Genomic DNA, 20,777 nt, shown 5'->3' on the forward strand with positions numbered 1-20,777 from the left:
TGTTATTTGTATCACCGGTTTTCAGAAAGGAGGCATCTCCACCGTTCTATCATGCAACCATAAATTTCATTCAGATTGCATTGCTATTTGGTTGGTACTTCATCAAACTTGCCCCATATGTAGAGCTAGTACTGTCCAGCCTGTTTAATAATCTCTAACGATTACCCTGTTTCTTGTACTTTTTTTGTCATCTTTTTTCAATACATACTAATCAAGATTCTTGATTCCTTATTTTAAAAAATTAGAAATGTATTAGGGTGTCTTTGGTTTGGTTCATGGGTTTACACATTAGGAATGAGAATCAAAATTATAGTATTTTTTTTTTTTTTGAATGCCAAAATTATAGTATTTAGTTGACAACTTTTTAAGAAATTTGACTACCCTTCAATTAAAAATCTCATTCCTAATTAAAAAGGGGTATTATTCCATCTTATTGGTAATCTAATTTTTAAATACGGATTAGTACTTTAGATTTTTGTTTTGATTTTTTTGTCCATATTGATACTTTTAATGTCATTATATTTGGATCAATTACCTTGATTTTTTATTTTTGTATTTTTAAAACATTTATTCCCATTATATACACAACTAAACATCAATATTGGTAATCATTCCAATTTCACCCTACTACCAAACATTCAAAAATATTGTCACCAAAACACATTACCATTACCAAGTATTCAATTTTCATTCCAATTTTAATTCTCATGTGCAAACCAAATAAACCCTAATTATTCCTTTCTCATTGTTGATTATGTTGCAATGGTTAAATGTGTTGATAATATATTTGATTGCATAATACATTATGGTTAAATGTGTTGGATGATGTTAATATATTGTTGAATATGTTGGACTTGTTTTAAATTGATACTTATCTGAGGCTATCTTAGGATCATTGTCCGTGAGACTGATCGGATCAAGATGAAATTTGTAAGAGATTAACATATGTGAAGCAAATAAAAATAGATTTGTGATTGTAGTAATTGGCGTAAAATTTGGAGTAATACAATTATATGGATATGGTGAATACATTGATCTCTTATGCCAATTTATAAATCTACGTACTGTAAGTCCAGCAGCACATTGATTGGTGTTGTTACATAGAAGAAGAAATAGCAGACACAAACTCCTTAATGTTCTTGTCGGAGCTTCCACCTTCATCAACAGCTTCTTTAGCCAATTGCTTCCACTTGGCAGCATTCTCTTTGAGCATAACCCCTCTCTCCCCCTTCATCACTTCTACCAAACACCTCTCTACTTCTTCTCTAGTGACCATTCCATTTTCGCCAGCCATAACCCGGATCCCTACGTCCCAAACATCAACTAGATACTTTGCGTTGGTGGGCTGGTCAGTCCACTGCGGCATGGCCACCACAGGGACTCCGAGGCTCAGTGCCTCCAACGTTGAGTTCCACCCACAGTGAGTAATGAAGCACCCCACAGCCTGGTGGGACAAGACATCTAGCTGTGGACACCAGTTTGTGATTATGCCCGCTCCTGATTTGTCAGGCCAGAAATTGCTTGGGAGTTTGCTCTGCTCAGAGGACCGGACCACCCATAGGAATTTGCATTTGCTTTGGATCAAGCCCTGCGCAACTTCACACATTTGCTCGTCCTTCAAGTTGGCTAAGCTCCCGAAAGATACATACACAACTGAACCAGTTTCCTGGGAGTCGAGCCACTCCATGCAGTCATTATTGTTTGGCTTGAAAAGACTCAGGCCATAGTTATCATCGTCTCTTACTCGCTTGTCTAGGTACATTGATGGAAGTAGTGGCCCGATAGCAATGACTTTGAGTGGAAATTGGCTAGCCATCCACTCCAGTACCTAAGAGAATCAAGCAAGTACTTGTTAACCATAAACTAAACCAGCGTTCTTGTTTAGTGGCCAGGTAAAATGATCAATCCACCAAAACCAACTACAATTGAGTTCAACAGTTTAAAGAACAAGATATCATCATGTCCAAATGAGTTTGAGAGCAGTCATTTTTATCCACTACCAAAGTTAAGCAATCTCCCTTTTGGATTTGGCAGTTTTAGAAAGATGAATGCCAAGGAACACTTGGCTTAAAGGCTAGGGTCTAGGGGAGGCCTGTAGGTCAACATTTGATCCCAACTACGATATTTTGGGAATATAGTATATAGGTCCCTCTTTTTTAAGTTTTAAATAAACTGCTTCAATGGGATAAAAATGAACACTTGAGGTGGGCTACACAGAACAGCAATTTCATTTTCAAGATAAAACTGTTGCAATAATCTAAAATATCTAAGCAGAGAGATAGGCATACCTCCTTTTCCAATTCATCGAAAGTGTTGAACAAGAGCCAGTCTGCTTTCTGCGTATTCAAATTTCTGCTCAAAACGAACCGCAGTAGGGAAGAATAGGAGCTCTTATTGCGAACAAAAGATGGGAGATCATTCAACCCCAATGGTGGCATTGAAGGCAGTGACACGGTTGATCCTTCAGTTGGAGCAGTCAAGTTCTCCTGATCAGTATGATGGTATACTGCGAAAACAGCACATGATTGGCTGTTAAATGCAGCTGCTCTCAGGCCTAGCTGGTGCACTAAGTCAGCCACCCATGGCATGATTGAGTCGTATACCACGGTGGTCAACAAACACCCAGAACCGGTGACTTTAGACATGATCTCAGCCAAGTTATTGGAGACTAAGTCCTTGAGCCAGTCAGAAATGGCATCAAAGCCAGAATCTGGTTTCACACCATCGGGGATAGACTCAACCCTGATTAGGCTTGAACTTACCTGTATGCATGCACTAGTTGATGTTGGGGTAATGACTGTCACCCCAACTCCTCTTGAGGCTAAACGCTTTGAGAGTTGAACCATTGGGGTTATGTGACCATGTATAGGGTAAGGAATGACCAGAACATGACTTACAGTAGACATTTCGGCCATCTCTGGTCTTTCTACCCCTCTCAACTTCCAAAACTTGAATTGACAGTCACAGTTTCTATGTTTCAAATGTAAAACTGTTATCACTTATCAAGCAACGGTATGCTAATAATCTTGAGTATATTTGCAAAAGTAATTGTCAAAAAATTGAGGTTGGGCTCAACCAAAGTTGTACATTTTGAATTACATTGAAAGTATATAGTCTCAATTTGTGAAAACAGCTTAAATAACTGCTTGCTAAAGATAAACATTGTCCAACTTAATCTTCATTGAACTCAATATGACCTTGTCACTAAATGGCCTTTATAAGAATAGTTTTAAACCTATTCTAATAAATTGATTTTAAAAACTCAGAAAACTAAGCTTAAAAAACTTTTTTCAAGGGCCATAAACACTTCTCCACAAGCCTATTCAAACATGATAAACAACAGCTCAAGTGTTTATGTAGTAATTAAGTTTTACATTAGTTCTTGATATCCACCCAAATGAATGGGTAGTTTACTCATACAATAAACGGAATGAATGCAAGAATGGAAATTAGGCAAAAAAAAAAAAAAAAGAAGGAAGAACGGGAATCAGGAAAATCAGAATGCACAGATCAGGGAAAGAGTTTAAGTTAAGGGATTAGACAAGAATAAATCAAAAACGCAATTATCTCCTTTTCTATATTTATTTATTTCTTTGCACTATAAATTGGAATCTCTAGATGAGAGGAAGGCATCCAATCTTTTATCCTTAGTCTTCAAGCTTTAGTAGCTGGGCAAGAGCCTAAAACTCTTGTTGGGGAAAGTTATAGTGACAATCCTATTTTTTTATTTCAGTTTACAGTCAATAAAAAGGAACTTCCTTGTTCTTTTCTCTAACAGTTCTCATCCAAATCATTCAGGCTAAACCATTCTAGACCCATACAAGCACCACATTATAATCATGAATTCTACATATCTTATTAACACAAAAATACTGCCACAAAAATAAATTTGGGAAAATGCTGAAAAAACTCTGGCAGATTATCCCATAAATAGAACACCAAATAAGGAACTCAGTCCTCAAGACTTTGCCAAATTCAACAGGGCATTCAAGGCTCATGCAGTAGATAGCAAGCAATGAGAAAATTCTTCTCAGCTCCCTAACCTTTTTATTAGTCAAGTTTACGAGTGGTTTACACTTTACAAGTAAAAAAGGCAAGCAACACCTTGTAAAGGAGTGCTCGGTGAACCAAGGAAAACATTTCACATCACATTACTAACACACAATGGCTCCAAATTAACTATAAGTACCAAGGAATTCACTTTGCGGTGCTCTTTTTTACTTCTAATGCACAGCAACTTATAAATATTAACCAAGGAATCCTCTTCATGGTGCTCAGTTTTACTCCTAGCACAGAAATGGCTTATAAATAATAACCAGGGAATCCACTTCACAAATTTGAACTTCTTACTAACGCACAACAGATTACATTTATATATAACAGATTAACAAAGAAAAAAGAGAATGGTGCTGTTAGATTTATATATTGGTTTTTACGGTGGACTTTCATTGATAGTTATGGAATTGTTAGGCTTTCTTTAGATCTGAATTTGGAGAACTAATAATTAACTAGTGTTAGCCTGTAAAGTTGCATAAACATATTATAACCCATAAACCTCAGTATTTCACACAAAAGAAATTAGTCATTACAACACAGTGGGAGATGAATACTTATATTTCAAAGATAACCCAAACCCATATAAAATCTCACTTCACAACATAAAGAATAATTAATTAATGAAGAAAAGATAAACTAGTAAACCTAAGCCAGACCAATTAAAATTGGAATAAAGTAAATGGTTCAAAGTAAATTACACTTCAGTTTCAGTCTAATTTTAAATTTTGTATGGCTTAGAATCCAATTTTAAATTAGTATGGCTTAAAAATTGCATATATTCAAGAAGCAATAGAAGTCCAATGGGATCACTGATACAACAAAATAAACCCATATAGTAAATTCCAATTTCAATTCAAAAAATGTAAATAACTAAAAAATGAAAACCCAAACAAAGATCATCAACAGAAAACAACACTAAGATTGCATGGTTTATCCTGTTGAAACATTTGCAGAAATAATATGATGTTTTAACCAGAAAAATGAGCCAAAAGTATAATGAAAACTCTTACAAAAAAAAAAAAAAAAAACAATTTCTCTTGAGCGGTGCTAGGTTGCCCAGTCCACAGAAAAGAAGAGTTTGGGTAAAGTTTTTTTCTCTTTTTACAAAAAAATTAGGTGATCTCAATTTTGCTAAACTAGAGCTACTACAGAGAGGGGAAATCAAATCAATTTTAATATACAAATTGGAATTGAAGTCCTTTGCTAGCAGAAATCAAGTCGATCCAAGCTACAGAGAGAGAAGGGGAAATCAAATCACCTTGTTATATAGCTCGTAGACTCAGAAGGTTATCGGCAACTTCAACTTCACGTGGTCGCCAACGTCGTAGACTCGCAGCATTCTCTGACCTAGCCGTATATATTGAGTAGCACTTTCCACTGAATTTCACTTTCATCTCTACCAAATAAAAAAAAAAAAAAAAAAAAAAAAAAAAGGAAAACAGAATAACATTAAAAAAAAATTTTAAAAAAAAATCTTTTTGGCTCTCATCCCCTCTTTCTGGGAGAGCATTCATTCAGAAGATCTGAGATCGATCGGGAAGGACGGAGATCCTGTGGTAATGTTCGCATATAATTGGAATTTATCTCAGCATTTTTACACATATTGCTCAGATTTTTTTTAAAAAAAATTAAAAATGTTTTAGGATTTAAATGTATGGAATATTATTACTTTGTAAACATTTTATTAAATTTTATTGTACCAATATTTTGAATTAAAAGTATATTTTAAGAAAATAAGTATTAAATCTTATCTTATATTATCTTACTTCTTACTCTATATAATAACAAAATATTTTTGCCACATCATTTTCCCGCCTAAATAATAAGGCATCGTTTGGACTGTTATTAATTTTCATATTTATGAACACATTGGATGACTTCTATTGCAACTTCCCATGTGTATTAATTGTTTTAACATTTGTTCAAATTTATTATTAGAACCTTTGGAATCCGCACAGCCGCGAGAATGACTTATCATGCGTGATTATTTTTAGATCTGTGAATCCGTTGGATGACTACTATTGCAACTTTCAATGTGTATTAATTGTTTTAACATTTGTTCGAATTTATTATTATAACCTTTGGAATTCGCACAGCCACATGAATTGTTTATCATATGTACTGTGATCATTTTGAAAAAAAAAAAAAATAGTATAATAACATTGATTCAAGATATATAGATACCAGAATAACATACACACGTATTCAATGAATTGGCATATATAAAATAAAAATAAAAAATGTAATAATATAGTCAGTTTTTTCCAATACTAATTGCATAATATGTATAGTCCCACTTTTGAAATGCCCCTTGAAAATTGTTCAATATTCTAATCAAATTAATAACAAAGCATTAATGGAGAGGCACAATTGCTACTCAAAAAAATAGTTTAAATATGCACTAATACGAGAGTGTTCTTCACCCTTGAAACTTTCTGCAAAAATGCTTTTCCAATACTGTCTTGCATCTCAGGTTAGCCCTATGCACACCCGGAGAGCAATCCGGGTGCGCTTGGTGAGAACTTATAAAGTCCCTGAATTACGTGGAGGAGCAGCAACAAGCCAGAGCAAAGAATGCCTCTTCCATGTTGAAGAGGTAAGTTTAATACACTTGGCAGATCAAATGCATCACTAATGTTTAACTTTATTTTTAACCTAATCTATTATCTTTTTTCTATTAAATTCTTTGTTTTCTATTTCTATGTGTTACAGCAAGGCTTGCAGCCTTACATGACAACCTGGGCTAGGGCTGGACTGAAGATTCAAGACATGACAACCCAAGGAGGATTGACGAATTGGATCTTTTTTTTTTTTTTTTTTTTTTTTTTTTTTTTTTTTTTTGTATAACTTTCATTGTTTGTAAAACTTTACATGAATACTTTTGTAGTTTCAAGCTATTCTGTAAATTTATTCTACACTTAACAACTACACAACTGTTCAAGGGATTCTATTGTACGGAAATAAATTAAAGCATAACACTTAGCATCAACACAAACTTTTCAAGTAATGAATTCTATTCTACTCAAATAAATTAAAGCATAACACTTAAACTCAGTATTCATAAACTCATTCAAGTATAGAATCCAATACTAACAAGTAGAGTCATAACACACTTAAACCTTTTTTACTTCTAAAATAATTAAAGTTAAAAAAAAAATTAAAATTTAGTGTAGCTTATTGTTTAGAAAATAAAAATAAAAAAAAATTAACATGACTACACTATAATCAAACAGTTTTTCCTTTGACTAAATTTCCTTTGACTAAAGGAACTTTTATAAAAGTCTACAAAGAGTTTTTTGATTCAAATAAATAATTTGAAACAAATATTTCTAAACTAATTGTTTAGGCTTTAAAAAAATAATTTAAATTTTTTTGGCACAAAGCAAAATTTTATGACTGAGATTAATAGTGAAACTGTAAATTGAATAAGTAAAACAAAAACAAAAAACAAAAAAAAAAAAAAAACAAAAATAAACTTTGCAGTAAGAAAATGTCATAATTCTAGGGTCTGCCTGCACTGAAATATATATGTAGAGTCTGCTTGCCTGCACTGAAATATATATGTATTCAAGAGGTATGTTCTGAACTTGCATGTAGATCCTTGAATTCATTGCTCATTGAATTGAAATTGTAAATCTCAAATCCATGCCTGACCAGGTCGAAATCCAGATCTGTTATTTTTTATCGAGACTCTATATCGTGATTATTATCGCCATTAATGATACAAAATCGTGATATAAGCTATCATAAATCCAAAATGGAAATTTTAGTGGAAGAAATTAGGATAGAAGCAAGTGTTGGACAGAGTAGATCAGAGATCCGCATATCGCCATTGTCGAGAGAGAATATGAAGGGTCGGATTGCTTTGGAAAGTTCTAGGGTTAGATAGGTTTATATATCAGGATTATTGTGTTGGGTTTTGGGTCATGAATAGTAGACTACATTGGGCCTGAAATATTATTTGATATCAGTTTTCAATTTTTGGGCCTAACAAATTATATAATCTAAATAGTAGGCATCAATATATATATATATATATATATATATATATATATATATATATATATATAATTCACAATCTTATTTAATTATTATTATATCTTATCTTATATATAATTATATAATGATATATTTAACATTATATAATATTCTAAAATATTAATATGTTATTGTGAGAATATTAACATACTTAAATGATACAAGGTTTATTGTTACAAAGTTGACTGATCATGTTTTGGAAGCTCAAATCATGTGTGGAACGAGTGTAGGAACAAAAGTTTTAATTCCTCGAATGTCGTTAACACCTTTTGATTCAAGATTTTTGTTTCAAGTTCCAAAGAAAGCAATTCCTTTAGATACTATCATATGTCATGACAATAAATAAAAGTTAATGGCAAACATTATCACACGTGGATTTGTTTTTTAGAAAGCCAATCTTTAATTATGGTGTATCATTTGCAGTATCAAGAGTTAGTAATCCTAGGGGATTAAAAATTTTGATGTGGAAATAATGTACCATTTGTAAGTACGACTAAAAATGTCGTATGCAAATTAAAGAAGTTTTCAATAATGTGTAATACAATTACAATGTTCTTCGTTTTTTAATAATTAATTCATATACTATTATAGTTTTTTTTTTATCAGTACTGTTGACGGTAATAATGTTACCGGAAATATAATATAAGAGTAACGAACAAGAAAGTAACAATAGTTGTATTGCCTTTTGTCTCAGTATAGAAAGTACAGTGTGTCCCCTGCTCAGCTGAGGGAAGTTCTATTTATGCTAGGTCCTAACGGTAACAACATGAAGAGACATCCTTGGGGAGCTGAGCTAACGGCAAGAATATCAAGAGTCATGAATGAGGCGTTGAGGCTTTAACTCTCTCTCATCAATGGTGACATCAAAGGTGGCTTCAATGACAATAAAGGTGACACCTGTTGGAATTCTAACCGTTGGAGTTCTGCCCGTTGGGTTCCCATGTGATGCTGAGTCAGATGCTCATTTGTGATCCGGGTCGGGTGCCAGCCCTATTATCGTGTCACCAGTCCCCCCTACTCCTGAGTCAACGGATGTGTTTGAGTTGACTTGGGAGTAAGGCTGAATCTATCTTGATCCTGTGTAGAATCCTGCTTGATTTAGGATATGTGATTTTATTTGATCCTGTGTATGTGATTTTATATATATATATATATATATATATATATATATATATATATATATATATATATATATATATATATATATATATATATATATATATATATATATATATATATATATATATATATTTTAATCACATATGATTTTATTTTATTTCTTATGCTAGCCGAGATAGGCTTTGGCCTAGGTTGGCAGAGGTGCGTGCCTCCGGCCGAGGCGTCGCCTCGACTGATCGTGGCCGAGGCGTGCGCCTCGGCTGACCGTGGCCGAGGCGTCGCCTCGACCGATCGCGGCCGAGGCGTCGCCTCGACCGACTGCGGCCGAGGCGTCGCCTCGACCGATCGTGGCCGAGGCGTGCGCTTCGGCTGATCGCGGCCGAGGCGTAGCCTCAACCGATCGTGGCTGGGGCAAGCTCCGGCCTATTTTTATTATATTTTTTATTTTATTTTATTTTATTTTTTATTTTTTTTTTTGCCGAGACGGACTTCGGCGTTGGCCGAGGCAACTGTGTCAGACTGTGGCCGAGGCAGGTGCCTCGGCCATCCGAGTCGAGTCACGTCTCGGCCAACCTGTGGCCGGGGCGTGCGACTCGTTCTTTTTTTTTTTTTTTTTTTAAACAACATGGGCAGACCACAAGCACGAGATATTATTCCAAAAGATTTCAGAATGCAAAGCGGGCGGACCGCGATTACCAAACACTAGTCCCAAACGACTACTAGAATATTAAGGAAAATACTTAATCAAATGTTCCTAGCTCTATACCCGATCGATTATCCTTACAGATGGTGTGGACTTATGGATCATTTCTGTCAATCTTTTTGAATGCTTTTACGTAACAACTGCGGGCTACTCGCTGGTCTCCTTTGACGACTCCTATCCCATTCGGAGTATGGAACTTCATACACAAGTGTTCCACCGACACTATGGCCTTGAGGTCCTCTAGTGCCGGCCTTCCCAATATGATGTTGTGCGCACAAGCGAGTCTTACCACGATGAATTCTACGTCAAGTTTCCGAATGTTAGGGTTCGTGCCTATCTCCACTGGTAAGACCACTGACCCCTCTGTCTCTACTGAATCACCCGTAAATCCAGAGAGTGGGGTACGTACTTCTTTGAACTGGTTCCTAGGTATCCCTAACTTGGTGAAGGCACCGTAATACATCACATTGATTGAGCTTCCTGTGTCGATTAAGATGCGGTGGACCATGACATCGTTGACGTCCATCTTAATCACCAGGGCGTCACGATGGGGTAACGGGCCCTCTGGGAGGTCATCATCAGAGAAGGTGATGGCCTCCTGTCTCTGTTTCTTTTCTCTCGGAAGACTCACCACTTCTCCCACGTATAGCTGCCGGCTCCACTTCTTTCTTTCCGCGGGCGTGTCGCCCCCTGCGGGTCCACCATAGATAAAGTGTATGGTGTGCTTCTTTTGTCGTCTGGGCGCCACCTCGATTTCTTTCTCACTATCATTCTGCTCAGATATTTGGTCGTATTCTCTTTTTTTTTGCGTTCGTGGTGGACGGCTCTGTGCCATCCTCATTCCTCCAGACATTTTTTGGTGGATTGTGTTGCGGCTGTTGCTGCTGCTTGGATCGCTTGACGAAATGTCGGAAGTAGCCCTGTTGGATGAGTTCTTCTATTTGTCTCTTCAAAACGTGACACTCATCCGTATCGTGGCCGGTTTGCCTATGGAACCTGCAGTACTTTGTTTGGTCCGCCTTCGGGGAGACCTTCATGCACTCCTCGGGGAATTCTACCATTCCCGTCTCCTCAGCTTGCTTTAGAATGACACTGACGGGATGGGTAAGAGGAGTTAGATTACGCAAGGGAACCAGGCAAGGTCGTTCGTGGTCTCGGCCTTTCCCTGCGATCGGGTGGTTCGAGAGTGGTGCCTGGCTGGGCGGACCCGCTTTCCCAGGCTTCCCACCTTTCCTTTCATCCTCTTTGTCCTTCTTCTTCCTGTCGACGTCCTCTGCTTCGGCATAGCGACTAGCCGTCCTTATCAGATCTTCGTAAGAGCGGGGGTGGTGGGCGTTCAACTGCTTGTGGAAATACCCTGATCTTAAGGCATGGATAAATATCGGGATCGCCGCCTTGGAGTCGATGTCGTAGACATTATTGACTTCCTTTTTCCATTTTATCAGGAAGTCTTCGAGGCTCTCGCCTCTATCTTGCTTCACTACACAGAGGTGAGAGAAGGGTTTCTTACGTTGTATGCTACCGGAGAAGTATGTCAGGAAGCTCTTGGACAACTCCCCAAAGTTTTGGATCGACCCATCAGGGATGGTGTTGAACCAGTCTTGGGCCGCTCCATCCAGGGTGGACAAGAACGCTCGGCACATGATGGCGTCCCCTGCCCCGATCATTACCATAGCAGCCTTGTACCTCGTCATGTGGACGCGTGGGTCAGTGACCCCCGTGTACTCCTTGATGGCGGGCAACCTAAAGTCCCTCGGCAAAGGTATGTCCATGATGCTTGGGGAGAATGGTGTTGCCATCCGTACCTCGGGTTCCGGCGACTGCTCCCGTGCCTCCACCCTTCTTGCTAACTCCTCGATTCTTCTCTGCAGCCTCTCGACCAGGGCCGACTCATCAGGGTGCCGGCGCGGGGCCGGTTGCCGCTCCTCCAAGTGTCGGTGTGGAACCCGCTCATCAACGCGTCGCTTCCCCGCCGAGTGCCGTCGCGGAGCTGGCTCTTCGACGCGTCGCTCCTCCAAGTGTCGACGTAAGGCCGACTCATCAACGTGTTGACGTGGGGTCGGCTCCCGAGACTCGCCCACCTCCTCTGTGGGTGATCTCTCGGCTTCTCTGTTTTCGTGTTGGCGAGGACCTCTGGTAGAGGATCCCTCGGCCCGTGATCCTAATCTTTGCCACACGGGCGCCCTTTGTCCCAATCGTTCTAGTGCAGATTGGGAAGGGCCTGGTTGTCGTCTGGCCGGTCCACTTCTTTGGGTCTCAACCCTTATTTCCTGGGGCCGCGGCGGGGGCACTTGGCCTTGTAGTTCCACCGCCACTTGGTTTAGTGCCACCGCCACCGCTTGCTGGATGGTCGCCTGGAGGTTCACGACTTGGTTCGACCCTCCATTGTGGAGCTGGTCTCGAAGGTCCCCTCCATTGTTGAGTTGGTCTCGAAGGTTTCCTCCATTGTTGAGTTGGTCTCGAAGGTCCCCGGGTCTCCGGTTGTTGAGCTGTTCTCGGAGGTCCCCTCCGCGATTATTGGTGAGTTGGTCCAGGAGGTCACCTGAGGCATTGCCATTGTTCACGTTGCGGGAACTGTGGGAGCTGCGGGACACCATTCTTTCAAGCTTGCTGTTGAAAGAGGAATGAGTTGTGTGTGTCGTAGCCTGCTTGAGTATTGGACTCAGGCTCTCAATGAAAGCACCAATGACGGTAATAATGTTACCGGAAATATAATATAAGAGTAACGGACAAGAAAGTAACAATAGTTGTATTGCCTTTTGTCTCAGTATAGAAAGTACAGTGTGTCCCCTGCTCAGCTGAGGGAAGTTCTATTTATGCTAGGTCCTAACGGTAACAACATGAAGAGACATCCTTGGGGAGCTGAGCTAACGGCAAGAATATCAAGAGTCATGAATGAGGCGTTGAGGCTTTAACTCTCTCTCATCAATGGTGGCATCAAAGGTGGCTTCAATGACAATAAAGGTGACACCTGTTGGAATTCTAACCGTTGGAGTTCTGCCCGTTGGGTTCCCATGTGATGCTGAGTCAGATGCTCATTTGTGATCCGGGTCGGATGCCAGCCCTATTATCCTGTCAACTGTTAATCTTACTATTGTATCATATGTCCGAGCATCGCACGGATGCAACTACTAGGTTGTCAGAGTTATATATGAATCCGGAGGTATAAAATATTTGAGTTGTGATTAAGTGTTTCTTATTCAAATGTTGAATTATTAAAAAAACATTTTGCTATTACATAGAATAAGAAGATTATACGATAATTTTAAATTATTAAGAGGTCATATTTAATGATCGTGCATCGCACGGGAAACTTACTAGTTGGTAAAAATCAAAATTGACTTCTACATCCAAAAAATAAGAATAAGAGTAATTGCAAGGAGTCTGCACGTGTTTAGTTCAATAGTTCACTAGATAGTATTTAAGTGAAAAACAAAATTCGAACTTCGTGACGACAGTGTGGAGATTATGTCCAAAGTTGATAGATTTTTGTGCGCACCAAAGGCGGTTGACTTTGTAACCACAACGAGTCCATATTATTACAAATTTGACTCTTAGTAGATTATTACAAATTTAACTCTCAATTCCCAATAGTCAGTAACCTAGATTGGTTTACCTTCTTGGTCCTTTGCTGACTGGAGTCACAAGGTGAGTTTAGCCCGTTCATCCAAAATTCTTGCAATTGACATTTTAGCTTGTAACCATCTATTTACTTCTAAAGTTATGGGGATGTTTGATTATTGGCTTATTAGTCATTTTTAACTTGTTTGATCAATTTTAGTTGATTGACCTAATCAAACAGTCAAAAAATGTGTTTGATAATTGACTTTTTGGGACAATCAACCAAATGGAAAACATTGCTTTGAGTAACGTATAATATCAGCTTATTAATTTATGCTTTAAAAAGACATATTTAACCTTTAAAATGCCTAACATGTTGGCAAGAAATCAAACTTAACAACAAATAAAATTATCATACCATCAACAAAAATCAAGAACAAAAAAAAAAAGAGTTAATAACCGATTTGGTCCTCTGACTATTGAGAAACTACCGATTTGGTCATTGACTATCATCCTTACCAAACTAAATCCTCAACTTTACAATTTTTACCCGATTTCGTCCTCCATCCCTTTCACCGCAACCTCCGTCTAAAGGCTAAACCAAGGGTAATATTGTAAATTGACACAGCTATCGCGCCATTCGGCCGTTTCATTCTCTTATGCCCGTTATCGGATCCAAGTCCCCTTTCTCTTCCGCCACCGGATGTACCTGTAGGGTAACCCTCTTCACCGCTTACAATTACTATTCACCGGCTTATATTCTGCGGAATTTCAGTGAAATTCGGGGACTGGAGCTCAGGCTTCCGAGACATGAATCCTTCGTTAGAGACGGATCCGCGCTCAAATGCACGGCCGAGTTCGGGAGTGAATTGCAGAGCTGCATCATTGTAGGAGGGATGTTGGTTTCTCCTATTATGAGGAATTGCAGTATTGTAGCCGAACTGCCGAAGAAGAAGAAAAACTGAGGTTGTGTTACCCAGTGCACCCTCCCTAATTTTTACGGTTGTTTTCGTGCTAAATGCTATGTGTATGGATGCAACTTTGAGGCAGCAGGTCGTTTGAGAGTGAAAATCACATATGCAGGTAATGAGAGATGGGAAATCCCAGAAGAATTCATACCTCGCACAAAAAATTCTTGTCCCCACGCTCAGTTCGCCGGAGAGAATCATCAGTTTTCCGTCACAGACCCGAACCCAAACCTCGTTTTCAATCATTACAACACAACATCAGTACCTCGACATCATCAGTTCTCCGTCCAACGCAAGTCCTCAAACAACACCCTTTTCGACGCTTCACCGATGGTGGGTTCCGGCGAAACGTTCTTGATCTTTAAGGATCAGTACCTGCAGCTTTCGACGTCATTGCCGAACGACCCTCCACTTCCATCTCTGTCGACGCACCGCACCTAATATTTCTCGACAAACACTGCTTAGTTCACCGTTTGTTCCCTTGGAGATCTCAGAGCTTCTGTTTACACTACCAGTAATTTACATTATTACCCTTTGTTTAGACGGAGGTTCACGGTGAAAGAGACGGAGGACGAAATCCGGCAAAATTTGCAAAGTTGAGGACTTAATTTGATAAGGATGATAGTCAATTAGTCAAGGACCAAGTAAATATGCTAATTTAGAGTATATTTATAACTAGTAATTTACCCGCGATGCACGGAAAAAAATATGTTATTATAAATATAAATAGAAAATAGAAAAAATAAAAATATTTTAAATTGTTTAATGTAATAATATTTTTGAGCTTTCATTGCTCAAGTATTTATTATTTTTATAGAATACAAAATTACAATTAAAATTAAAATTAAAAATTTGTATGGTTAATATAATCTCTAATTATGTACATATTCAAATAAACTTATAGAGAGAATTTACATAATTACATTAATTTATTCTTAATTGTATTTAATCTATATTATAATTTTCACAATACCAATAATAACTAAGATAATTACATTTAGAAAGCAAATTTCAAATTTTGTATGAGTAAATTTAAACTCTAATTGAATAATTTTTTATATGATTATATAATATATTCTTTATGCACATGTCATTCTATAAACCCAAATGTCATTCTATAAGTCCAAGACCAGTTTCTGTGGAGATAATTCAAATGGATTTTTTTTTTTCTTTTAAAAGTCCTAAGTTTAGAAATCTAGAAAAACATTAAAGACCCATACGATATATATATTTATATATTTAAATTTTTATTTATGGCTCAAATGATTTTTTTTTTTTTAATTCTGAAGTCCAATAATTGACCCACGGCCCGCATCATTTGCTTTCTTCATCCCTTCTCGCTTCTGCCCTTTCTTTGAAGCATTTGAGAATATAGAAAAGTACACTCCACAATCTCTACATGTAGAAGGTGGTTCCTTAATGTCTGACTCCATTTTTTTTACCACTTTCCATGATTCTTCTATTTTGTTTACTCCTTTTTTTTTTTTGTAGGTGTGATTGTTAGAGCCTCCTCTACATTCTACCGTCTTTTGTCTCCTCCGCCGCCATGGCCATGAAAATACACAAATGGTAGGACAAATTGCTGCAGTTTACGCTCACATGGATTTGATCTGGGGTGTTTTATAGGAGAAAAATTATATGTAGAGGCTTGCATTAATAGAACTGTTTCGGATATCGAATAGGCTTTCATCAAAAATTTAATTAATATTATAATCCCAAGAAGCACCATAAATAACAAAAGCATATCAAATAGACTTTCATTGTAAAGCCAAAGATTTAATTAATATTGTATTGTTTCATATTTTCTATTAATCGGGAATCGGAATCCTTAATCATAATATCATAACATTTAATAACTCCATTAATTCAATAAATGTAATCCTTTGTTATGAGCGAGAAAAAAATAGCTATTTTATTTTTCAAATGTTGTGTTTTTTTTTTTATAGTAAATGATGTTGTGGCTATCTAACTCTATAATAAAGCAAGAAAATTTTGCCAATCATTTTTTCCCGCCCATTGGATAAAACGCCGTTGTGCATTTTTATGCAATCATTGTTTCCCGCCCATTGCATACTACGTCGTTTTGCAAACACATAAATGATAGAATAGTCGGTTCTTTGAATTTGTACGCGTGCCTAATGTCGTTTCGTCTTAGCCGTTTTCTTTTAGACAACTCTTCGTATTCTAAAGCGATTATAAAACACTAAAGTCCTTTCGTCTCAAGAAATACATTTAATGTAGAATACTAGGTACTTTAAACAACATCATTATCATGCTCGGATAACCAAGGTTGAATAAAAAGATGCTCACATAATAAACAAAAAAATAGATATATACATAGAAGACGCAGAGTTTTACTCTGCAATTAATACATTTTGAAAAATTGTGTATTTCCCATACACAAGTTGTTGATCATTCATTTGAAATATCCAACGCTTCAAGGTCTATAAATAATCGTCTTATTGGTGTAAAGTATTCTTACTACTCGAAAAAACTGTTTGCTTACAGCGCTTTTCAAATATCATTTTGTTGAACACAATGCCGTCAATGTTCATACTTGTGAAGGACATCAAACCTCAACACCAGCTCAGGGCAGTTCGTGTTAGAGCAGTCAGGGTATTCGAAGTGCCAGAGAAAAGGGGAGAGGGTAACAGCAGTAAGAGTATGGAAGTACTAATGCATGATGAAGAGGTAATGCTATATATTTTTAATGCATCATGTAACTGTTACCTATTAATCTAATCTTATTTCATATATCAGTAATCTTTGTTTTTGTTTTTTTCAGGGAAGCTATATTCATGCTAGCATTCAAAAAAAAGATGTGAAATATAGAGAAATATTCAAGGAGGGAAAACTGTACGAAATAAAAAATTCCATGGCTGCGACAAATTATTATGTGTACAAGATTACACAGCATGCATATATGATCAAATTGAACTACAGGACAGAAGTGAAGGAGATAAACTCTTTAGGATTTCCTTTTAAAATGTTTCGATTAAAGAGTTTCATTTCTTTAAAAGACACTGCAGATGTGAACGACAAGGAACTTATTGGTACTATCTCTTCATTTCTCTATTTTTTAATATCTTATGTTAAGCTGAACTGCTAACATCTTACTGAAAAAATTTTCATTTGGCAGATGTTATTGGTCGTGTCATTGAGATCTATAATCCTGTGGATAAGATTATAGGTGGAAAGGCAACCAAACTGATTGACTTTCAGATTGAGGATAATGTGTAAGTACTAATTTTTCTTGTGTTTTTACTACTCACACTTATTTTTTTTCTGTTTTTTCCTATCAGTATTAAGTTTATACTGATATCAATTGTTTTTGGTTTCTACTAATGTCATGGCAGTGAGAACACACTGACATGTACTCTATGGAATGAACACGTTGCTTCACTCATGCCATATTACAATAGTGATTCAAAAGAACCACTTATTGTAGTGATTCAGTGTTGTCGTGCTAAGTTGGTTAGTAGTGAGTTTCTATCCTCATGCACATTCTAGCAGCTTTACTCATTCCAGTCAACTAATATGTATTTTTTTTCCAGGTGAGGTTAGAATCACCAGCTCATATGACGCTACCAAGCTATGGTTCAATGAGGATTTTGAGGAATTCTTAGAGTTCAAGTCGAAGTAAGTACACTAATGTAATTCTGTAATGTTATCTGTAAGTAAGTTAAATATTGCATCACATTTTATATAATGTAATTCTTTAATTGCTGGAACTATTAAGCACTAAGTCAGATTTAAAAACTTAGGCACTTTAGAAGATGTTTAAAGTGCATTTAGTGAAGTATTGTCATTATAAGTTACTAACAGATGTGTTATATGTACTTACACAGTTGTAGGCATCAGATTAGAATTTAATCACATGCCAAAAAAAATTAGCTTATGATTACTTTTTCAATAAAGTATTGGCATCAGATTATAATTTCATCACATGCCTATTTTCTGGAAAAAAAAAGTTAGTATAAAAGGCAAATAGACAGTTAACTCACACACATTGCATGTTTTTTACGCAAATAGGCAGATTATAATAAATCATTCGATGAATTTAGTAAAGTATTGACATCATATGTTACTAACAGAAATCTTATGGAACTACACAAGTGTGGGCATCAGATTTAACTTTAACCACATGCCACAGTAATGTCACTTGTGATCCTTATTTCAGTTAAGTATGGGCATGAGATTTTTTTTTCATCACATGCCAATTTTCTGGACCCAAAAAAGTTATTATAAAAGGCAAATAGGCAATTAACTAACACACATTACATGCTTTTTTGACAAATAGGCAGATTAGAATCAATCATTCATGTATTGGCAAATAGGCAGATTAGAATACATCTGCCTTTTAATTTAGTAAAGTATTGACATCATATGTTACTAATAGACATGTTAAAGAACTACACAAGTGTGGGCATCAAATTAAACTTTAATCACATGCCACAAAAATTTTACTGAGGATTTTTATTTTAGTAAATGATGGGCGTGAGATTTTATTTTCATCACATGCCAATTTTCTGGAAAAAAAAGTTAGTATAAAATGCAAATAGGCAATTAACAAACACACATTACATGCTTTTTTGGCAAATAGGCATATTAGAATCAATCATTCTATTCATTTGGTCAAGTATTGGCATACTTTTATAACATTTGTTCACATACCAATTATCTGCCAGTCAATAGAATGATTGATATTGCTAACCACTATTTTTGTTTAAACCTGTTTATGAAGCATGAAATCTGAAAATACTCCCATGAAAAGTTTGAGTACGGGCACTCTGCACTCACAGTCAGTTGGCATTAGTGACTTTAAAAGTGCTGGACTCATTGTGACTACCTGCTACGACCTTAAGAAGACACAAGTGGTAAGAAACAGAAACTACTTGCAATGTTTACTTATTTAAGATCTGAGTTCCTATGTATGTTCTATACATTAATTTTTTTTTATGCCCACTATAGGATGGGGAATACTATGTTGCTGCTGAGATCTTGGGTTTAGATCTTGATGATGGGTGGTACTATGTATCATGCATGTCAGCCGGCTGTAATAAGAAATTAAAAGAAGACGGAGGATCACTTGTGTGCACTAAGTGTCATAAGCCATATACTCAGGGTACGGTCAGGTATAAGGTGGTCATCATGGCTTTAGACAAGAGTGGAGATGCTCCACTATTGCTTTGGGACAGAGAAGTTGCTGAGCTGGTTGGAATCCCTGCTTGCCTTTTGTATCAGAAATACAAGGAGGTACATTTATTTTCCCTCAAATTAACTTATGTTTTAGTTGTAGATGGTCTACTGTAATGTACTAATGCAATCTCAAATGGCAGGCTGATGTTAAAGTACCCCCTGAGTTGGATGTTATTGTGGAAATGAAGATGTTGTTTAAAGTAGGGTTAAAACTGGCTCTAAAGCGGGGTAATAATTCTCCTTTCAATGTGTTGAGGCTGTTAAGGGACGAACATTTGGTCTAGACTTATAGTGACAGGTTTGTCGAGCACCAAGAGCAGGATTTAATCTCAAAGATGCTTGAGGAGGAAACAAACAGTGCTGCAAATTCTGAAGTAAGAATTTCTTACTAAACCTCTAACTATGTTTTTCATTTTTTTTATTACCTACTACTAAAACTGACTAATCCATTGTGTTATATACAGGAAGCATCTATAGGAGTAGAGGTTAATAGTCCTGCTTCTATGCAACCCTCTCAACATGAACTGGATGACACTGCGGTCAACTCCTTAACTACCAAATGGTCACTCTTGGATGAGTTTTCCTCATCCAAAAGTCGCAAGAAAGCAACAACATCCAACATCAAGAAGGAGAAGACAACTTGAATGAACTTCTACTGAAAATGCATGTTACTGTGGACTATACATTTGCTACTGTTTTTCCGATGTAGACAATTTTTAACAATGTTTTTGTGATGTTTGCCTGATGGATTTTTAATTTGTTGTCCTACTAATTTAACGGCTTTGGTTTTTTTTGGTTTGCTAAGGTTGAAATGCTTTTTTTATATATATATATATAACTGTGTTATGATAATGTTAAATGTTAAATTGACCTATGGTATTAGAACCTGTCTTGCAGTTTTCTTCACTTTCATTTCAGGTGATTTTTCAAAAATATTTGAGCAGGGAAAACCAAGTTGACAAGCATTGGAACAAAGTGTAAGACCCTAAAACCTAACTACTGCTAGGTATTTGTAACATGAAACTACTAACAGTATTAAAGATTGACAATTACATTGTGGAACAAATCAATCACCTAAACTCCCTATTTTCTTACTTTTTTTTCAGGTGGGTTACAAACAAGAAGGATCCACT

At 36.7% G+C, this 20,777-nt stretch overlaps 2 protein-coding genes across 3 annotated transcripts; one reads left to right on the forward strand and one right to left on the reverse strand.

The window, feature by feature from the left end:
- Nucleotides 1-983: 983 nt before the first annotated feature.
- LOC109164111 (UDP-glycosyltransferase 74E2-like) lies at nucleotides 984-5,522 on the reverse strand. Of its 2 annotated transcripts, none has more exons than XM_019312868.1 (3): nucleotides 5,315-5,522; nucleotides 2,289-2,970; nucleotides 984-1,828 (listed from the first exon to the last, which is right to left on the reverse strand). In XM_019312868.1, the coding sequence occupies exons 2-3, from the start codon at nucleotides 2,913-2,915 to the stop codon at nucleotides 1,097-1,099; spliced, it is 1,359 nt and encodes a 452-aa protein (XP_019168413.1). In that variant the 5' UTR covers nucleotides 2,916-2,970; nucleotides 5,315-5,522; the 3' UTR covers nucleotides 984-1,096. The 2 variants fall into 2 exon arrangements, with proteins under 2 accessions (XP_019168413.1, XP_019168412.1); XM_019312867.1 differs by lacking the exon at nucleotides 5,315-5,522 and adding an exon at nucleotides 5,080-5,142 and having other exon boundaries at nucleotides 2,289-2,964.
- Nucleotides 5,523-6,499: 977 nt separating this feature from the next.
- LOC109164042 lies at nucleotides 6,500-20,288 on the forward strand. The gene is made up of 13 exons (XM_019312794.1): nucleotides 6,500-6,652; nucleotides 16,954-17,136; nucleotides 17,231-17,301; nucleotides 17,389-17,498; nucleotides 17,585-17,681; nucleotides 17,802-17,926; nucleotides 18,000-18,084; nucleotides 19,190-19,322; nucleotides 19,417-19,479; nucleotides 19,570-19,701; nucleotides 19,785-19,844; nucleotides 19,929-20,018; nucleotides 20,109-20,288. The coding sequence occupies exons 1-13, from the start codon at nucleotides 6,500-6,502 to the stop codon at nucleotides 20,286-20,288; spliced, it is 1,482 nt and encodes a 493-aa protein (XP_019168339.1).
- The last annotated feature ends 489 nt before the right edge of the window (nucleotides 20,289-20,777 follow it).

Source organism: Ipomoea nil, unplaced genomic scaffold (assembly GCF_001879475.1).
Source record: "Ipomoea nil cultivar Tokyo-kokei standard unplaced genomic scaffold, Asagao_1.1 scaffold3056, whole genome shotgun sequence".
Classification (NCBI taxonomy): Eukaryota; Viridiplantae; Streptophyta; class Magnoliopsida; order Solanales; family Convolvulaceae; genus Ipomoea; species Ipomoea nil.